General features: G+C 40.2%; 1 protein-coding gene across 2 annotated transcripts; it reads left to right on the forward strand.

The window, feature by feature from the left end:
• Positions 1-536: 536 nt before the first annotated feature.
• mrgbp (MRG/MORF4L binding protein) lies at positions 537-17,879 on the forward strand. 2 transcript variants are annotated; one of them, XM_034234012.1, is made up of 5 exons: positions 537-771; positions 2,566-2,687; positions 3,360-3,447; positions 8,348-8,422; positions 16,371-17,879. In XM_034234012.1, exons 1-5 carry the CDS (start codon positions 630-632, stop codon positions 16,604-16,606), a joined length of 663 nt encoding a protein of 220 aa, XP_034089903.1. In that variant the 5' UTR covers positions 537-629; the 3' UTR covers positions 16,607-17,879. The 2 variants fall into 2 exon arrangements, with proteins under 2 accessions (XP_034089903.1, XP_034089904.1); XM_034234013.1 differs by having other exon boundaries at positions 3,366-3,447.
• Positions 17,880-20,878: the final 2,999 nt, after the last annotated feature.

Below are 20,878 nucleotides of genomic sequence, written 5' to 3' on the forward strand. Positions count from 1 at the left end.
AGTCAACTGTAATCAGAATCAGAATACCTTTATTAGTCCCACAGAGGGGAAATGTGCATCGTTACAGCAGGAAAGAGCCACAGACAGCTTGATGTTACATATGTTAAAAAAAGTTATGATATCATTAAAAATACTTTTCCAAAAAAAAAAATACTTTTCAAAATACTGTCATCCAAATAAAGTCATTTTTCTGTGTGTTTGTACAGACAGAGAGATCGAAATAACGTTTATAGTATGAAAGAGACGTACTAGTAGCAAGAATACTCAATAAAAAAGGTTCTGGATAGATTATTCTATAAAAGACTAACATACTGCACCAACAGATAGACATAAACTACAGAAGCAGAAACATATACATTGGATAGTATATACATGACTATTATACTACATTTCCTTATAATATTACAATATTATATCGTGCATTCCTTTATCATTAACATGGCTTTGTTATCTACCTAATAACATATAAATGTCAAATTACATTTTGGGGAATAATATTTATGTGATGTAGACAATTTATTCTGAAAAAATAATCCCCGGAAGTAGTCTCGTATTTCCGGCTGCCGGCAGCTTTCTGTGGCTCGGTTAGCTTCTTCTTTCTGCCTGTTTTTAGCCTTTTTTAGTTAAAAATGGGGGAGGCAGATGTGACCCTAAATCAGACTGACGAGAAGCCACCGGACTCGGGCCTGGTCACCGGGGACGACTCGGTGGTGTGGAGCCACGAGGTGGAGGTCTGTCTGTTTCACGCGATGATCGGACACAAACCTGTCGGTAAGAGACGGTGTTAGCATATTAGCATGTTAGCTTTAACGGTCGTAAACGGCTGTCCACTTCTACCAGTTTATCAGTGTTTCCCAAACCGGGGGTCACGGACAGACTTTGAGTCCCTGAAGTGACTCTGGATGGTCCTGGAAATGTTGTTGTTTACTAAAGTTAGGTGTTTTCTTGGAGATCATTTAGTTTAATCTGATTTAAACCAGATCTGAGACACCACGCAGCTACATTTAAAAACAACAACAACAACAACGTCACACATCATAATGGAATAAAATAACATTTTAACTACGACACACTTTCCCGTTTATAGTGTGTTACTTGTTTTTATTTCTTTTTACAATAAGCAGTGCAGCAGACATGGTTGGAAGACGTTTTTATATAGTATATGTAAAATTGACACATGTAAACAGTGGTGGAAGAAGTACTACGAAGCTTTACTTGAGTAAAAGTACCACCACATTAAGGTCAAAATACTTCATTACAAGTAAAGGTCCTGCGTACAAAATCTTACTTAAGTAAAAGTGCAAAAGTATTCTAATCAAAATGTACTTAAAGTATCAAAAGTAATAATAATTGGCAACATATTTGTGACATTTCTAGATACTATTGTGGCATCAAGTAGCACTTTACTGTTGAAGACAAAGTTCAGATTTACTTTTTGTAAAATATTAAAATATTTGAGTTAAAGAGTTAGTCCACTAGTTATATTTTTAGAGATGTATTTTGTTAAAAATAGTAAATGTAGTTGAATAAAATAACATTATTTCCCTATAAGGTGTAGTGGAGTAGAAGTATAAGTGTAATTAAATGGAAATACTCAACTAAAGTACTAGTAACTCAAAATTGTACAGTTCTTGAGTATATGTATTTAGTTACAACCATCTTCTGTACGTACATTAAAAAACTCTTACCACACAGTGTAAAAGTATTCACATTGTTGGATTTATATTACTGCTGCATTATTGTGTATATCGCATTTTACTGCTATATGTTTAAGCCTAATGTTAACTTTATTATACTCATGGCTAGTTTAATCTGAAGCAATGCATCATATTCAATAACATCATCATACATTTGGAGCTTTGTACAGAGACAACAACACGTTCCACCATGTGACTTCTCATGTTTTAATGAGTTTCTCAGAGAAACAGCCCTGTTGTAAGGATGCCTTTTCCAGCTGATTCAAGAGGCTTTTCTCAGACCTTTTTAACTGGGCAGGAATTGGATGAATGATAATCTGAAACGCTGTCAAATGTAGTGGAGTAATGGTACAAAGTAGAAGGTAAAGCCCCCTTAGACCCTCAGGAAATACCTTTTGTGGAAATGTTATCGATTGCATTTCTGTTTTGTAATATGCACTGCTCAAGTCACATATATAGTTTGATCTAACCTTTAATAATCATAAGGCACTGTCTTCAAAGTATAGTTTTAATATAATTTGGTAGCACTTGTCGCTTAGGCTCACAAGATGCGTATAATAATGTGCTATAAGTGTAAGATGGTAACGCACATTGGTGTCTGGAAACATCAATGTACTGAATTGTAAATGTCCCCTCTGTGGGACGAATAAAGGTATTCTGATTCTGAGAAAGTAAATAGTGTTTTCCTTCTTGTACTATTTATATTGTCTCATTGCAGTCCAGATATGTTTTAACCCCTTGTTCGCCATACAAAGCCCTTTTTAATTGTTCTATATATAAAAAGTTTATGCAGTCAGTTTGTCGTTTGCACACAGATTGTTAACTCTTTCTTTTTTTCTCTCTTTTGACTATTTGATTCTTTCTCCAGGAGTGAACCGTCACTTCCACATGATCTGCATCAGAGATAAGTTCAGTCAGAACATCGGGAGGCAGGTCTCCTCCTCCGTCATCTGGGATCATCTGGGAACCATGTACGACATGCAGGCTCTGGTGAGGACACACTCACACACACACACACACACACACACATACATACACACACACACACACACACACCATGTATACATCACTTCAGGGGACATTACATTGACTTACATGCATTTCCTGGAGACTTATCCTAACCTTAACCATAACCAACACATCCCTAACCCTAACCCTAAACCTAACCAAGTCTTCACCCTAAAATTAATGATTCCCCTTATGGGGACCTCCAATTTGTCCCCATAAGGGAAGCCAGTCCCCACACGTGACTGTGTAAACAGATTTAGGTCCCCACAAGTATATTAATGCTCGACCACACACACACACACGTATACACACTCATACACACTGTGAGTCGAGCATTAGCTGACAGTGTTCACAATCTCTCTCTCTCTGTGTGTGTGTGTGTGTGTGTGTGTGTGTGTGTGTGTGTGTGTGTGTGTGTGTGTGTGTGTGTGTGTGTGTGTGTGTGTGTGTGTGTGTGTGTGTGTGTGTGTGTGTGTGTGTGTGTGTGTGTGTGTGTGTGTGTGTGTGTGTGTGTGTGTGGTGTGTGTGTGTGTGTGTGTGTGTGTGTGTGTGTGTGTGTGTGTGTGTGTGTGTGTGTGTGTGTGTGTGTGTGTGTGTGTGTGTGTGTGTGTGTGTGTGTGTGTGTGTGTGTGTGTGTGTGTGTGTGTGTGTGAGATGCAGCACGAGTCGGAGATTTTGCCGTTTCCAAACACAGAGAAGAGCTTCTCTTTGCCTGATGACATCATCCAGGAAGTGAAAGAAGGTGAGAATAATAACATCAATAATTTAGATCTTATTTCTGTAATTTCCGCCTCATTTCCATTTAATCGTTTATTTGGCAGGGACAATGCACAGTAATGAACACTTAAAACATTCAAATGTATCAAGCGTAACAGTGCCAGATTTAGCTTTGAGCTCATTTCCATCCGCAGTCCCTCACATAAAACATTTAAGAAGTTTACATTTTACAAACATAGCAAAAACAGTTGACCTTTAAAGCTATTGAGAGTGGGACAATCCCGTATCTCAGTTGGGAGGCTATTCCACAAAGAGCTGCCTTTATTGGAGAGGACATTTTGTCAGAAAGTGGTCCGTCTGCGGTAGGGCTGTATCCGAATATTCGTTCGTTGGAGTACTATTCGGTAGGGATGCTCCGATCGATCGGTCACCGATCAAGATCGGCCGATACTCACTCTCTACCGATCGATCGGTGCTCTCTAAACATGCCGATCGCGAGAGCCGATCGCATGACGTAAAATACATGACACTTTTCTCTGTGCGCGGCAAAGCAAGCTCGCCAAAATGTCTTCACCGGTCTGGCATTAATTTAAGGTGTCCGAAAAAGACAATAAAATAGCGGAATGCAACGTGTGTGTGTGAAGCAGAAATCCTGCAGCTCCGCCCGCCGGACCGGTAAGCGGAGCGAAACACACAAGAGTTAGACCTAACACACTTAGCTATTTTATCTACCTCTGGAACAAGCTAAACTAGTTATAAATATATTTATTCTTCACTGTCGGGTCACTCATTACTGGATCAGCGAGCTGCATGAGATACTGACAGGCTGTCAGGAGAGAGAGAGGGGGAGAGAGGGGGGGAAAGAGAGAGAGGGAGAGAGGAAAAGAGAGCGCTTCCGCTAATTTCTCCCGTGTTATTCTCCAAAGTTAATGTAAACTTGAATAATGTACATCATTTGAATGTCATAATTAAGTTGATTGTTGTTTGTGGAAGCGCCAGTGAATGAGCATTAACTGAGTTTTAAACATCACTTTAAATGGAAGATTTAAAGTGACGTTTAAATCTTCCATTTAGGCCCCGCCCACTCGATCGGATCGGCGATCAGTGATCAGTATCGGCCGATAATGATTCCGGCGATCAGCCTGAAATTGGCGATCGGAGCATCCCTACAATTCGGGTTTCAATTTCGTTATTCGGATATTCGTTTTGTTTGTTTTTTCTCAAATTGAATTTATTGAAATCTCCAATATCAACGAAAGAGCTTGTGCCTCTTTGGGGGGTGCTAACACTTAACCATAAACGTTATCGTTTACTTTCTCCGTCTTTATATGTAGATATTACGTTTCTCCGTTAATCTCCATCACATTGTTTCCAAAGCAACAACAACTTCCTGTCAACAGCACTAACTCTCCTTCAAAATAAAAGCATGTCCATAAATAGGAGACATATACAACTGCAACGAAAGTAACAAACACAATGCAAATTGGGTTACATTAACAAATAACTATAAAACAACAATACTGTAGAATAAAAAAATGAATGCCGTGAATACACCGAAATACACGTGTTGAAGCGGTTCGCTCGCGCGGGCCGAATATTCGAATATGTGCTGCTGATTACTACCGAATATCCGGAGCCCGAAAAATTGTATTCGGGAAAGCCCTAGTCTACGGTGGACTTCACAGTCTCCTCTGGTTTCTGACCTAGTGCAGCGTCCAGTGTGTTTTCTGTGGATGAATTCCCCTAAGGGAGGGGGGGGGGGGGGCAGTCCATGTAAACACTTATATAAAAAAAACACATACTTTTAAAAGACTTTAAATTGTCAAAACTCAATAAATTGTGTTTTTCAAGGATGGTACAGTGGTGGTATGAATGTGGCTTCCTGTCAAACACCTTGATAGCCCTCTTGTACAGCTGTTCTGTGGGTTTCAGGTTTGTGGCACAAGCAAACGCCTCAGTTCCTTGTATTTGACATTTCACACATTAATAGTTGCTGACATGTGATGATGCTGAGGGTTCGGTGCCATAACTACAACATGTTTATTTTTAGATACATTTTTAGTCACGTAAATCTGTTATTTGCTGACAATTTTACACATTTCTGTACATTACTAGCACCAACACTGCACACCTCTTTCACTTTTAATTCCAGATAGACTAGGGATGCACGATATTGGTTTTTTGAAACCGATACCGATAACTTCCTGCTTCTCAAGACCGATACCGATAACCGATAATAATAGAATATATATATATATATTAAATGTACCTGTAGTTTTTGCACACCTGGTGGTAAAAAAAAGACTAGTAGTGAGCAAATGACATGAGCATTACTACTATGAACAAAACAAAGCCAAGAACAGTTTTGACTCTTCAAAGTGACCATATTTATTTTCCCAAATAAAGTGCCTTTTCCAAAAGCCTCGTCGATAGGTAAAAGCCCCGGTGCCTTTGCAGCTGGCTTTGGATTCGCCGCTAGTTTAGCAGCGCAGGCGTCTTCGTACGCTTTTAACACACCATCGTAGCGATGTTTCAGGTGACTAATCAGGTTGGAAGTATTATAGCTCGTTGCCTTTTTCCCTCCTCGTGGAACTTCTGCATTGCATTCGTTAATACAAATAGTAAGCGAACTATCTAACTCTGAAACTTTGAAATAGTCCCATACTACCGGCGACATGTTTGTTTACTGTCCTGGCTTCACGGCCGCACACCATTTACGTCACAGCCAGGCATGAGTTAGGGAGCGCTGGATTTGTGAAGAACTCCCCTCTTCCTAAACCACTAATACCACAGTACTGGCAAAACGGGAGGAGCCGAGTGAAAAACAAGCGCCCCTCATCCCAATCCACCCACACCGCAGTATTTATTCTTTTTTTTTACCCAAAAAATATATTGTATATTATCGGGGCTATTAATACTGGTATCGGGATGACGTCATAATTCCTAATATCGGACCGATAATTATCGTGCACCACTAAGATAGACGGTTCATATTTTCTTTACAGTCATTATCATATTCTTATTGTAATGTTGTATATTTACGTTTCTTGCACACATGTTTAGATCTTATAATAGTTTTTAATACATTTCTTCTTTTTCAATAGCAGCTCTTGTTTGTGCATTTCATTTTTCTCCGACTGTGCAAATGTATGTTCCAATATTCACCATATTCACATTCCTTGCATGTGAAACGGACTTGGCAATAGACAGATTCTGTGAAGGTGAAGTTATAATCAGTATCTGTAATAGTGTTGTCACGATACCAACATTTTGATTTCGATACCGATACCAAGTCAAGAATTGCGATTCCGATTCTTTTTCGATACTTTTCTTAAAAAAAAGGGAAACAATCTTAAATGTAATTATTGTGCTTTATTTCACACCAGAACCATAACACACACTTTTAAACAATGAGAACAATAAACAAAATAAATGACAATAATTCGTATTAAATCAAATTAAGCCTCATCTCAAACAACTTTTTTGTTTTATAAAATATAATTTTTTTTATATTTTATTAACATGTAATAGTAGGCTACAGTAATATAAATAATTATTGACAAAATGTATATTGCAGATGTTAGCCACATTGGTAAGTTAGCTAAAAAGATAGCCATATTAGACAGTTATCATTGCCATTAATTGCCTCGTCAAACTACGAAAACGTTCGTTTGTCACAAAATAAATTACACTTGTTTGACTTAGATTTGAGGGCATGGGCTTGAGCATGATGTAATTATGTTATCTATCACATTCGCTAACCTGTCTGTCTTTAAATTCTTTAAACAGCTCTGGATTCCGGTCGGCGGGTGCTTAGCCAAGTCTGATGTGTTGGCTCCCTTGGTTTGCAGGGATCTAAAACATGTCTCACAGACAGGCCTCGTGGTGTCCGTAGGCTTGCCCTCACTTTGTCCACACTACAGCTTCAAAAAAAGCTTGGAGCTGGGCGCGTCTGAAGCTCGACCAACAACCAATCACATGAATCTCCCGCCCCTGACACACAAGCAGCGGTTTGATTGGCTAGAGCTTGTACTGGCATATGATTTGATTGGCTGGCACTGGCTACTCCGGCGTCTTGAACAATGTTCAACTTCTGACGCCGGAGACGGACCGCTCTGCTACCCACAATTCAGTTTGGCGAAAAGCGAGGCAACGTGACGTCGCCCCATTCAAAGTGAATGGGCAGACGCGTTGGAAACCGTTTTTGAAGCTGTCGAAGCTGTAGTGTGGACGGGCCGTCACTGTCAGAGATATAGTTCAAATACTTCCAAATTTCGCTTCTGCCGTTTTATTTGTCAACAAGCCGAGGCGCAGCGGTAGTTGCACTCCCACTTGCAGCCATGCTTCTCGTTTTCTCACATGCTCTGGCAGCTAGAGCGTGGCCGCGTGCACGAGAGAGGGGAGGCACTTAGAGCGTGCTTGAGAGGGGCAGGACTGCAGGCACGGCTGCAGTGCAGGGAGTGGAAGCAGAGCGCTGATCATACACGGCTCTTATTAAAACGGCGCTTTCTCACCGGAGTACTTTTCCCCGTCATTCTTAAAGTACCGATACTAATGAAACGGAGGAATCGTACCGTTTGTAACGGCAGGGTATCGCGGTACCTTTCAAGTATCGGTACACCGTGCAACACTAGTCTGTAATAAATACTGATCAATGCTAATAGCTAGCTGTTTTCAAGGTAGGCGCAGAAATAAAATCAATACATCTAGACAATGCTAATTTCCTCTTACATGAAAGCCTACATAAAGATAATTGTTGACGTGCATCCTGAGAGGAACATGAATGTCAATAGTTGATGAGATATTTCAGAGGCACTTTCTCTATGCGTCACTTTCGATTGAGTCATAGTCTGTGGTTTTGAGTCACTGAAGTGGTAAATGTTTTACTCCTTTAACTGTTCTATATATTGTCTCTGTGTTTGTAGGGAAGCTGGGCTCGGAAGAGGAGACCAAAGAAGAGTTCAGGATGGAGAGGGAACCTCCAGCTACACATGAAGAAGGTAATACTCCTCACTCCCCCACCACCACCATATCTTTGTAATGCTCCCATCATATGGAGTGCTCTGGTAGCTGAAGGGTTCAGGTGCCTGACATCTGAAGTAGGGGTCGACCGATAATCGGCTTGGCCGATATTCGGCATTTGACCGATTATCGGTATCGGCCTTTTTTTATCAAATTGCCGATAAAACTTTGGCTCTGATGCGGCCGTTTCTCTGGCTGCAGTCACCACTCTGTGTACACGAGCAATGTCCCGCCCACAGTGCTATCTGATAGGCTATTACTGAAGATTTTCCGGGCGGGAGCCAGCCAGAGAGGCGGGACCTTCTCAGATTACAGGCAGGTGCGAAAGAACGCAGACACAGACTGAAGCAAGCAGCAGCGCTGAGCGGCAGAGCCATACATGTGTTAAACCGAAGTTCAATAAACATCCCTATCCCCTACGCTGAAGTTGCAAAAACACCAAGATCTATTGATCCAATTCTATCAGTTTCCCAGTTACAGTCAGTCAGATTTGGGGGTGCGTGCAGCGTCTCGCAGCGGAGTAACTGGGGTGGGGGGGAGGGGCTGCGAGTGGAGCCTCGCAGTTTTTCAGGTTGATATGTGAAGCTCATTAGCTAGCCAACATGTATCTAGCAAATGTTTAGCAAAATATTAGAAGTGAGGCTACTAGACTAACGTTAGGTCTACTGTAAGAGCCTCACTTTTAATAGTTTGCAAAACATTAGCTAGCACTAGTGTTTTGCAGTTGCTAGCAGCTTATTGGGATGTTATGCTAGATAGACAGATCTAATAAATTAAGCATTATTGTTAGTTAAGCATGTCAGCCTGCAGCCCCACTTCTTGTCTCTCTCTCTAACTCATTGCAGATAACTGCACTAAAGAAAAGGGCACAGAGAGGAAACCAGTTGTAAGATGTTTAAAAGTTAATTAAACATAATATAGGCTTAAATGCATTTCAAAGAAGTTGTGTTGAGTTGTGTTGAGTTTGTGTTATTCTACATTTTGACACCAAGATTTTCTGATTTTACTGCAAATGTATATCGGTTCCAAATATCGGTTATCGGTCTCCTTGATTACTAATAATCGGTATCGGTATCGGCCTTGAAAAAGCCATATCGGTCGATCCCTAATCTGAAGTATCCCCCCTTTGTTCTGCAGCTGAGCTTTGTCTCATGTCAAACCTTTTCATGTCTCTTTACACTTTCTAAATTAGAAACGTTTCTTTCACATTGTAGGGAAGATTAAATACAATCTAACATTTACAGTTCATGTTTCTCCCATAAATACCTTGTTTGTTTCCTTGAGCTCTCACCAAAGTGTGTCATTTTTTGTAACATTTGCAAAGCTGATTTTTTAAAATTAGGTCAAATCCAGCATTGTTTTTAGATCCTTCTTTACTCGCCGAGCAGCTTGTTAAATTCTGTGGGCATTACTGCCTCCTTTTAACCTGTTAGGCCCCGAGCCTGTTCTCCAGGTCTCAGGCTCGAAAATGACATTTCCAGAACAAATGACCATATCTTCTAAAAGGGTTACATTAATAATCTTTTTTCTGAAAGCAATGATAAACCTGTGAGTTGGATGTAGAAAAGTCAGAATCAATATAGATGTTTTTATTTTAAGTAAATTCAGATTGAACATAGTAAAAAAAAATGTACATTATAGTTTCCGTCCAAAAAAATAAACATGACTTATAGTGAAAACCCTTGAATGATGGGATGGTAGACTAAAAGCTTTAGGAATCCAAACTATAACATATAATAAGTACCCTGTATCAAGATTGATGCAAACAAGTGACATTTGACCTTTTTAGAGAGATTTAGAAAAGTGACACAGACACATTGGATTAACCTTCAGCAGCGGTTTTATTGCCATTGAACACAACTTTTGATCTGAAACAGCTACGGTAAGACTCATTTTCAGTTTTTGTTTTATTAATCAAAAGATTATTAATTTACCCCTTTTTAGAAGTGAAGATATAGTCATTTGTTTTGGGAATGTCATTTTCGAGCCTGAGACCTTAAAAACAGGCTTGGGGCTTAAAAGGTTTAATCACTAGAATAGCCAGAAAACAGGCTGGTTTTGTCATCTAACAACATTTACAACCATTCATGTCCATTTCTGTCACATGTCGAGACTGAGAAACACTGACCACAATAATTTTCTTTATATAAAAAAAGGATTAGGATTAAAGGGGACATATTCTGCTTTGTTGGGGATCTTCCCTTCCTGTAGTGTGTGTGTGTGTGTGTGTGTGTAAAAAGGTTTGTGTGAGTTTAAATGGTCTGCAAAGGCTAACCAATCAGAGCAAACTGGGCTCTGGTTTCAGACAGAGGGTGCAAAGAAGCACAGGCAGTGTGAGAAAAATAAAGAGCTTTTTGAACATTAAAGCATGGAGACATGTCACAGTAGAGACACTACATACTGATATACACCTGAACATCAGCAGGAGAGGACTCTTTAAAGTAGAGACACTACATACTGATATACACCTGAACATCAGCTGGAGAGGACTCTTTAAAGTAGGGACACTACATACTGATATACACCTGAACATCAGCTGGAGAGGACTCTTTAAAGTAGAGACACTACATACTGATATACACCTGAACATCAGCAGGAGAGGACTCTTTAAAGTAGAGACACTACATACTGATATACACCTGAACATCAGTAGGAGAGGACTCTTTAAAGTAGAGACACTACATACTGATATACACCTGACCATCAGCAGGAGAGGACTCTTTAAAGTAGAGACACTACATACTGATATACACCTGAACATCAGTAGGAGAGGACTCTTTAAAGTAGAGACACTACATACTGATATACACCTGAACATCAGCAGGAGAGGACTCTTTAAAGTAGAGACACTACATACTGATATACACCTGAACATCAGCTGGAGAGGACTCTTTAAAGTAGGGACACTACATACTGATATACACCTGAACATCAGCTGGAGAGGACTCTTTAAAGTAGAGACACTACATACTGATATACACCTGAACATCAGCAGGAGAGGACTCTTTAAAGTAGAGACACTACATACTGATATACACCTGAACATCAGTAGGAGAGGACTCTTTAAAGTAGAGACACTACATACTGATATACACCTGAACATCAGCAGGAGAGGACTCTTTAAAGTAGAGACACTACATACTGATATACACCTGAACATCAGCAGGAGAGAACTCTTTAAAGTAGAGATACTACATACTGATATGAACCTGAACATCAGCAGGAGAGGACTCTTTAAAGTAGATACACTACATACTGATATACACCTGAACATCAGTAGGAGAGGACTCTTTAAAGTAGAGACACTACATACTGATATACACCTGACCATCAGCAGGAGAGGACTCTTTAAAGTAGAGACACTACATACTGATATACACCTGAACATCAGTAGGAGAGGACTCTTTAAAGTAGAGACACTATACTGATATACACCTGAACATCAGCAGGAGAGGACTCTTTAAAGTAGAGACACTACATACTGATATACACCTGAACATCAGTAGGAGAGGACTCTTTAAAGTAGAGACACTATACTGATATACACCTGAACATCAGCAGGAGAGGACTCTTTAAAGTAGAGACACTACATACTGATATACACCTGAACATCAGTAGGAGAGGACTCTTTAAAGTAGAGACACTATACTGATATACACCTGAACATCAGCAGGAGAGGACTCTTTAAAGTAGAGACACTACATACTGATATACACCTGGACATCAGCAAGAGAGGACTCTTTAAAGTAGAGACACTACATACTGATATACACCTGATCATCAGCAGGAGAGGACTCTTTAAAGTAGAGACACTACATACTGATATACACCTGAACATCAGCAGGAGAGGACTCTTTAAAGTAGAGACACTACATACTGATATACACATGAACATCAGCAGGAGAGGACTCTTTAAAGTAGAGACACTACATACTGATATACACCTGACCATCAGCAGGAGAGGACTCTTTAAATTAGAGACACTACACACTGATATACACCTGAACATCAGCAGGAGAGGACTCTTTAAAGTAGAGACACTACATACTGATGTACACCTGAACATCAGCAGGAGAGGACTCTTTAAAGTAGAGACACTACATACTGATGTACACCTGAACATCAGCAGGAGATGACTCTTTAAATTAGAGACACTACACACTGATATACACCTGATCATCAGCAGGAGAGGACTCTTTAAAGTAGAGACACTACATACTGATGTACACCTGAACATCAGCAGGAGAGGACTCTTTAAAGTAGAGACACTACATACTGATGTACACCTGAACATCAGCAGGAGAGGACTCTTTAAAGTAGAGACACTACATACTGATATACACCTGATCATCAGCAGGAGAGGACTCTTTAAAGTAGAGACACTACACACTGATATACACCTGAACATCAGCAGGAGAGGACTCTTTAAAGTAGAGACACTACATACTGATGTACACCTGAACATCAGCAGGAGAGGACTCTTTAAAGTAGAGACACTACATACTGATATACACCTGAACATCAGCAGGAGAGGACTGTTTAAAGTAGAGACACTATACTGATATACACCTGAACATCAGCAGGAGAGGACTCTTTAAAGTAGAGACACTACATACTGATATACACCTGAACATCAGCAGGAGAGGACTCTTTAAAGTAGAGACATTACATACTGATATACACCTGAACATCTGCAGGAGAGGACTCTTTAAAGTAGAGACACTACATACTGATATACACCTGAACATCTGCAGGAGAGGACTCTTTAAAGTAGAGACACTACATACTGATATACACCTGAACATCAGCATGAGAGGACTCTTTAAAGTAGAGACACTACATACTGATATACACCTGAACATCAGCATGAGAGGACTCTTTAAAGTAGAGACATTACATACTGATCAGAGGTCGCGTTAACCAAATATTTTCCGTCTATGACAGATTTTTTTTTAACAATGACGGACAAATCTGAAAGCAGTCCGTCATTTTGACAGATTAGAACAAACTCGGAACAGCGCCAAAGTTTCCCCGCAGCGAGGCTCCGGTGTTATGCATGCCCTCCAAAAAGGAAATCATACCGTTTCCAAACCTAACTGTGCCGTACAAATCATTGAAATGTCTGTGAGTTTTTGGCTTTACGCTGTGCACGCTCCCGCGAGGTGCAGCAACCATGCATAACACGGCGCATGTGAACTGTCCCCCCCCCCCCCCCGTTGACAGTTCACGAGCATGCTTCCCCCCCCCCCCCCTCGTCAGAGTTGTGTAAAGGCCGACGGGTAATTCTGGATTTTGACAGAAGTTTTACGATACTGTCCGTCAAAATGACGGGCAGTGAAAAAGTCTAGCGCAACCTCTGATACTGATATACACCTGAACATCAGCAGGAGAGGACTCTTTAAAGTAGGGACACTACATACTGATATACACCTGAACATCAGCAGGAGAGGACTCTTTAAAGTAGGGACACTACATACTGATATACACCTGAACATCAGCAGGAGAGGACTCTTTAAAGTAGGGACACTACATACTGATATACACCTGAACATCAGCAGGAGAGGACTCTTTAAAGTAGAGACACTACATACTGATATACACCTGAACATCAGCAGGAGAGGACTCTTTAAAGTAGGGACACTACATACTGATATACACCTGAACATCAGCAGGAGAGGACTCCTTAAAGTAGAGACACTACATACTGATATACACCTGAACATCAGCAGGAGAGGACTCTTTAAAGTAGAGACACTACATACTGATATACACCTGGACATCAGCAGGAGAGGACTCTTTAAAGTAGAGACACTACATACTGATATACACCTGAACATCAGCAGGAGAGGACTCTTTAAAGTAGAGACATTACATACTGATATACACCTGAACATCAGCAGGAGAGGACTCTTTAAAGTAGAGACACTACATACTGATATACACCTGAACATCAGCAGGAGAGGACTCTTTAAAGTAGAGACACTACATACTGATATACACCTGAACATCAGCAGGAGATGACTCTTTAAATTAGAGACACTACACACTGATATACACCTGAACATCAGCAGGAGAGGACTCTTTAAAGTAGAGACACTACATACTGATGTACACCTGAACATCAGCAGGAGAGGACTCTTTAAAGTAGAGACACTACATACTGATATACACCTGATCATCAGCAGGAGAGGACTCTTTAAAGTAGAGACACTACACACTGATATACACCTGGACATCAGCAGGAGAGGACTCTTTAAAGTAGAGACACTACATACTGATATACACCTGAACATCAGCAGGAGAGGACTCTTTAAAGTAGAGACATTACATACTGATATACACCTGAACATCAGCAGGAGAGGACTCTTTAAAGTAGAGACACTACATACTGATATACACCTGAACATCAGCAGGAGAGGACTCTTTAAAGTAGAGACACTACATACTGATATACACCTGAACATCAGCAGGAGATGACTCTTTAAATTAGAGACACTACACACTGATATACACCTGAACATCAGCAGGAGAGGACTCTTTAAAGTAGAGACACTACATACTGATGTACACCTGAACATCAGCAGGAGAGGACTCTTTAAAGTAGAGACACTACATACTGATATACACCTGATCATCAGCAGGAGAGGACTCTTTAAAGTAGAGACACTACACACTGATATACACCTGAACATCAGCAGGAGAGGACTCTTTAAAGTAGGGACACTACATACTGATCAGAGGTCGCGTTAACCAAATATTTTCCGTCTATGACAGATTTTTTTTTAACAATGACGGACAAATCTGAAAGCAGTCCGTCATTTTGACAGATTAGAACAAACTCGGAACAGCGCCAAAGTTTCCCCGCAGCGAGGCTCCGGTGTTATGCATGCCCTCCAAAAAGGAAATCATACCGTTTCCAAACCTAACTGTGCCGTACAAATCATTGAAATGTCTGTGAGTTTTTGGCTTTACGCTGTGCACGCTCCCGCGAGGTGCAGCAACCATGCATAACACGGCGCATGTGAACTGTCCCCCCCCCCCCCCCCCGTTGACAGTTCACGAGCATGCTACCCCCCCCCCCCCTCGTCAGAGTTGTGTAAAGGCCGACGGGTAATTCTGGATTTTGACAGAAGTTTTACGATACTGTCCGTCAAAATGACGGGCAGTGAAAAAGTCTAGCGCAACCTCTGATACTGATATACACCTGAACATCAGCAGGAGAGGACTCTTTAAAGTAGGGACACTACATACTGATATACACCTGAACATCAGCAGGAGAGGACTCTTTAAAGTAGAGACACTACATACTGATATACACCTGAACATCAGCAGGAGAGGACTCTTTAAAGTAGGGACACTACATACTGATATACACCTGAACATCAGCAGGAGAGGACTCTTTAAAGTAGGGACACTACATACTGATATACACCTGAACATCAGCAGGAGAGGACTCTTTAAAGTAGAGACACTACATACTGATATACACCTGAACATCAGCAGGAGAGGACTCTTTAAAGTAGGGACAATACATACTGATATACACCTGAACATCAGCAGGAGAGGACTCCTTAAAGTAGAGACACTACATACTGATATACACCTGAACATCAGCAGGAGAGGACTCTTTAAAGTAGAGACACTACATACTGATATACACCTGGACATCAGCAGGAGAGGACTCTTTAAAGTAGGGACACTACATACTGATATACACCTGCACATCAGCAGGAGAGGACTCTTTAAAGTAGAGACACTACATACTGATATATACCTGAACATCATCAGGAGAGGACTCTTTAAAGTAGAGACACTACATACTGATATACACCTGAACATCAGCAGGAGAGGACTCTTTAAAGTAGAATCTTAACAAGGTTTTGTGTAAATATGATTTGCTTCCTGTCTCTCTTTCTCTGTCTCCAGGCAGTAACTCATCGGTGAAGATGTCGGAGCGAACGAGCAGCAGTCGGGAAAAAGAGCGAGAGCGGGAAAAGGAGAAGGGAGGGAGTGAAGGAGGAGCAGCGGCGGCAGGAGGAGGAGGAGGCGGCGGAGGAGGAGGGAAAGAGGCGGAGAAAAGGAAGAGGAGTCGAGCTGCGGAGAAACTTCTGTCGTCTTCCAACCCTGCGAGCCCGGGGGGAGCCAAGAGGAGACGCACCTGAGAGGTGGACAAAAAGAGACAAAGTGTGTGGTGGAAATGGGGAGGAAACTGCAGTTAAAAAAGAAGTGAAGAAGAATCTAACGTCAGGAAAATGGACCCTGTGAGCTGTGTTTGCCCGCCGCACTGCAAACAGGGAAACTGGAGGAAGTGGAGGAGGCGCTTCCTGTGTTCCACACGATGCTGCCCAATATCCCACCGCAACAAAGCGTGTCGTTCAATTTTTATTTTATCTTTTTATTCATTTGTTCAGGGTGTGTTTGATTTAATCTGGGTCATTTTTACAGTGTTCTTACAGCCGCTTTAAAAAAAACATTCATAATTGCACTTCTTTAACACTGTCAGAATCATGAGGTATCGTCGTCGTTTCTGTCAAAAAACGGCCGCCTACATTACCCACAATGCAACTCAACAGCCAACAATTTGCCTAGAGGTTTGAGGTGTGTTATGCTAGTGGCGGCTAAGGCAGAGATCTGGTAATCTCACCTCTTTCCAGATTTTTTTACTTTTTAAACTCGTAGTCTTTGTCCTCTGACGCTGACCCACTTGAGGACATTTATTAGATACTCCTTCTGGAAAAAACGTTATACTTCTTTCAAAACATCTGCAGTCGAGCTTCACAACCTCTGGAAACTAACTGAGCTGGATAGAGCATGGATGTTCTCTTTCGTGCAAGAAAACATGAATTCCATAATCTCCTTTAGAGTTTAATATCTCTACAGTAATATAAAATACTACAATGTGGAATCGGAGTTCAATATTCTTTGTTTTTAAAAGTCAACAGGATCTATCAGTTCTATCTCAAGGTAACACACGTCATTTTAAGAAAGGTTGGTGCATAATTGTTTTTCCTGATTGCTATGATTATTTTATTCAACATGATTTGGAGTGGGAGAGACCAGAGGAAGACTCGGCTCGCCTGAAGTCAGCTAAGTCCCACGTGTCACGGTTTTTGAGGTTTTTATCGTCTGACTTAAATATAATGCAATAAATCTCAGCGGTCATATTTTCTTTATTCTCCAATTATGGATATTATAACATTTTGTAAGTTTATTGAGTATTTTGTTTTGTCTTATTTTCTGATGCTGACAGTGACTGCATAGGGGTCAATGTCACATTATGCTATTGCTAAATATATATATATATAAACTATATATATTTAGCTTTTCAGTCTCAACTAACAGGGAAATTACACGCTGTTCCCTTTCGTTTTTCAGCAACATGTTAATTTATTGATGTTTGAGGCTGTTGTGTCATTAAAGATGATCAGTAACGTCTCCGCCTTGCATTATTCAACCGTGGGAAGTAAATAAGTACTTTATTTATGTACAATTGAGGTACTTCAGTATTTTCATTTGATCCCACTTTATACTTTTCCTGCGCTACATTGCAAAGAGGAATATTTTGCCCTTTACTTCAATATGTATCAGCCAGCTACTTTACAGATGAACATGTTGTATACAACAGATAATCATTTAAAACAAGAAGATGCATTTTATATATTAAAGTAATTCAATGATTCACAGTTAGACCAACTTCTACGTTAAAATTATGTTTATGCACCAGTAATAGTTGTGAATTATTGAAGTCGTGTTCATAACTGACAATTTTACTTTATTTAAGAAACTTTACTATGGAAATCTGCACTTCTATTGCAATTTTCATGGTTTCTCCTTTTTTTATGTCAAGGATTTAAATGCTTGTTCCACCGCAAATAACCAAGGATCTCTGCCACAAACCTTTCAAAAGATGGAGGTTTAGAAAAGTAACATTCAAATATTAAAACGTAACACGCATTTTCCCCTCTTCTTACAAAGTTTCAAAATCAATTTATTCAAAATATCAAAGCTAATTAATATGATGTCTTTGCTCCTGATAACACATCATGTCAAAATGAAATCAATACAGTCGAGCTTTATTTTGAAATGGAACTTCCACAGATTGAAAAGTGTTGAAACGATTGTTAAATGTCCCAATAAAGTGCCTAGAGGCAGCTGCAGTGTGATCATGTGACCACAGGGGGGCGCTGTCCTCCTGCTGTGAGACGAAATCACACTTCATAATAAAAAGTGACCTGAGCAATTTATTGTTTTTGGCATCAATTTGATCAGAAGGGCAAAACTAAGAGGGGCTGCTCCTACATTATGTATACATGTTAAACCTTTCAGATATAACGTTTTGAAAGTCCTTTGGAGACTGTGTGGTTCAGCAAATCAGTAAATAACAAATAACAGAGATAAATAATTTAAACGTGAGGTGAAGTGAGAATGTGAAAGGTCAGGTGAAGGTCATAGGCTTTGATTCCTCTCATCTCACATCCTCTCCTTAGTGCTGCCTTTTTCTTCCTCCTCATGTCAACACATGATTTTTCACATCTCGTAAACACATCAACAGATGGATGATGGCTTTATATTTTACCGAACAAGAAATCAATACATCAGACACTGATTCACATAAACACATATCATTTCATTCCAAAAAGGTGCTTGAATATTTGTGTTTGTCTCTCTTCACTTAAAATCAATTGAAAACAAAGGACACAAAAGTTATGATTGATGAAAGTAGTAAATCGGTCAGATTTGACCCGAAGACAACAGGAGGGTTAAATGACAATGCAAAACACTTTTCCATTAATTGCACGTTGTCCTCAATGAACGCAGCTTGGATAAACATTGATGGCTTCTCTACACAGAAGATAAGCCATGATCATTTTTTTCCCCAACTCATCACTAGATTTCTAGCAGATTTCCCACACTTTTTTGGCTGGCGAGCTACTTTTGAAATGACCAGCTCACCGAGGTCTACCAACCAAAAATAAAATCCCAAATTGCAAGGGTTGCTGAATAACACGTTTTATTTATACATGGGATAATAGGGCTGCAACGACTAATTTGATAATCGATTAATCTATCGATTAATCGACTATTCGGACTATTACTGTATGCCTTGCACAATTTCTCAAACGCTCTTATTTAGCCATCAACTTTTAGATTTAGCTTGAGGTTGTTTTAGGCATGTGGAAACTAACAAAGACGACAATAAAGAGGAATACTTGATTCAAAAATACATATATTATTAAATTAACTTAACAAATTGTGAACAAAATTAACATTGCTTTTTATTTAAATTAAATAAATAATATTTCACATCAAAAGAAACAACAATGTTTTAACAAATCGTATTAAATAATCTGATGACAGAACTGTAAACAGAATAGATGAGAGTAACACCTACGTCACTTCCGGGCAACAATTACGGCCCCCCCCCCCAACGCTGTCATTTGAATGGCGGTCAATACAAATTCTGAAGTTTTTGCCAATGCGATCAAATTTTTTTGAAAACCGTGGATTTTTGGATCTTCAAAGAGCTCGATTACGATGGCCAGTCAGGCAAACAATTACATTCGATCATTGGTAATCGACAATCGGTCTTGATATATGGTTAAATTAAAATCAGTAGGCGAGGCTGTAATTTCTCCAGCTGTTACTCTCATGAGCGAGGCAGAACATAATAGTTTTATCATGCCAAAAAGCTGCTGTGTCGTTTATTGCACCTCAAACATTAAAAATAATCCAGAGTTACGTGTTTCTGTACTTCGTCTAAGAAGAAAGGACAGTAAAGGAAGAGCTCTGTGGCTTCAGGCTCGATCGCCATTCAAATGACAGCGTTGTTTCCCCAAAAAGTGGGCGGGGCCGTAAAGTGACGTAGATGTTACTCTCATCTATGAAAATCGATAGCCTACTGCTATATTTAACCATATATCGAGCCCGATCGTCGATTTCTAATGGCTTAATGCAATTGTTTGCCTGTCTGGCCATTGGAACCGGGCTCTTTGAAGATCCAAAAGTCTCCGGTTTTCTTTCATTTCTGATCCGATTGACAAAAACTTCAGAATTTGTATTGACCGCTGTTCAACTGACAGCGTTGTTTTCCCCAAAAAGTGGGCGGAGCCGTAATTTTTGCCCGGAAGTGACGCATTTGTTACTCTCATCTATAGCTGAAACTTTAACAAAATAAAGAATAACTCTGTTACCTCCTTTATTTTTGGTTGGTAGACCTCGGTGAGCTGATCATTAGCCCATGTAATGTAGTTAACTCCGTGTGTTGCTGCTAGCATACAAGCCAGCGCCAGTCTATATGGCGCCGATACAAGCTAGCATACAATACCTGACGTGGAAACGTTACTCGTGGTTGGGGCTACAGAGCTGCTAGAAAGAGAGTCGAACCCGGTGCATTCCTCCGTCTGAATGTGGTGCACTTTTGCTAAATGTTTAGA

The sequence above is a fragment of the Gymnodraco acuticeps genome, unplaced genomic scaffold, assembly GCF_902827175.1.
Source record: "Gymnodraco acuticeps unplaced genomic scaffold, fGymAcu1.1, whole genome shotgun sequence".
In the NCBI taxonomy this organism is placed as follows: Eukaryota; Metazoa; Chordata; class Actinopteri; order Perciformes; family Bathydraconidae; genus Gymnodraco; species Gymnodraco acuticeps.

What these genes read in the sequence shown, in the direction of transcription:
- mrgbp (XM_034234012.1), top strand. Translation starts at nt 630, where the DNA reads ATGGGGGAGGCAGATGTGACCCTAAATCAGACTGACGAGAAGCCACCG. An exon ending in CATCCAGGAAGTGAAAGAAG is followed by an intron (nt 3,448 to 8,347) that starts GTGAGAATAATA and finishes CTGTGTTTGTAG; the next exon opens with GGAAGCTGGGCTCGGAAGAG. An exon ending in TCCAGCTACACATGAAGAAG is followed by an intron (nt 8,423 to 16,370) that starts GTAATACTCCTC and finishes CTCTGTCTCCAG; the next exon opens with GCAGTAACTCATCGGTGAAG.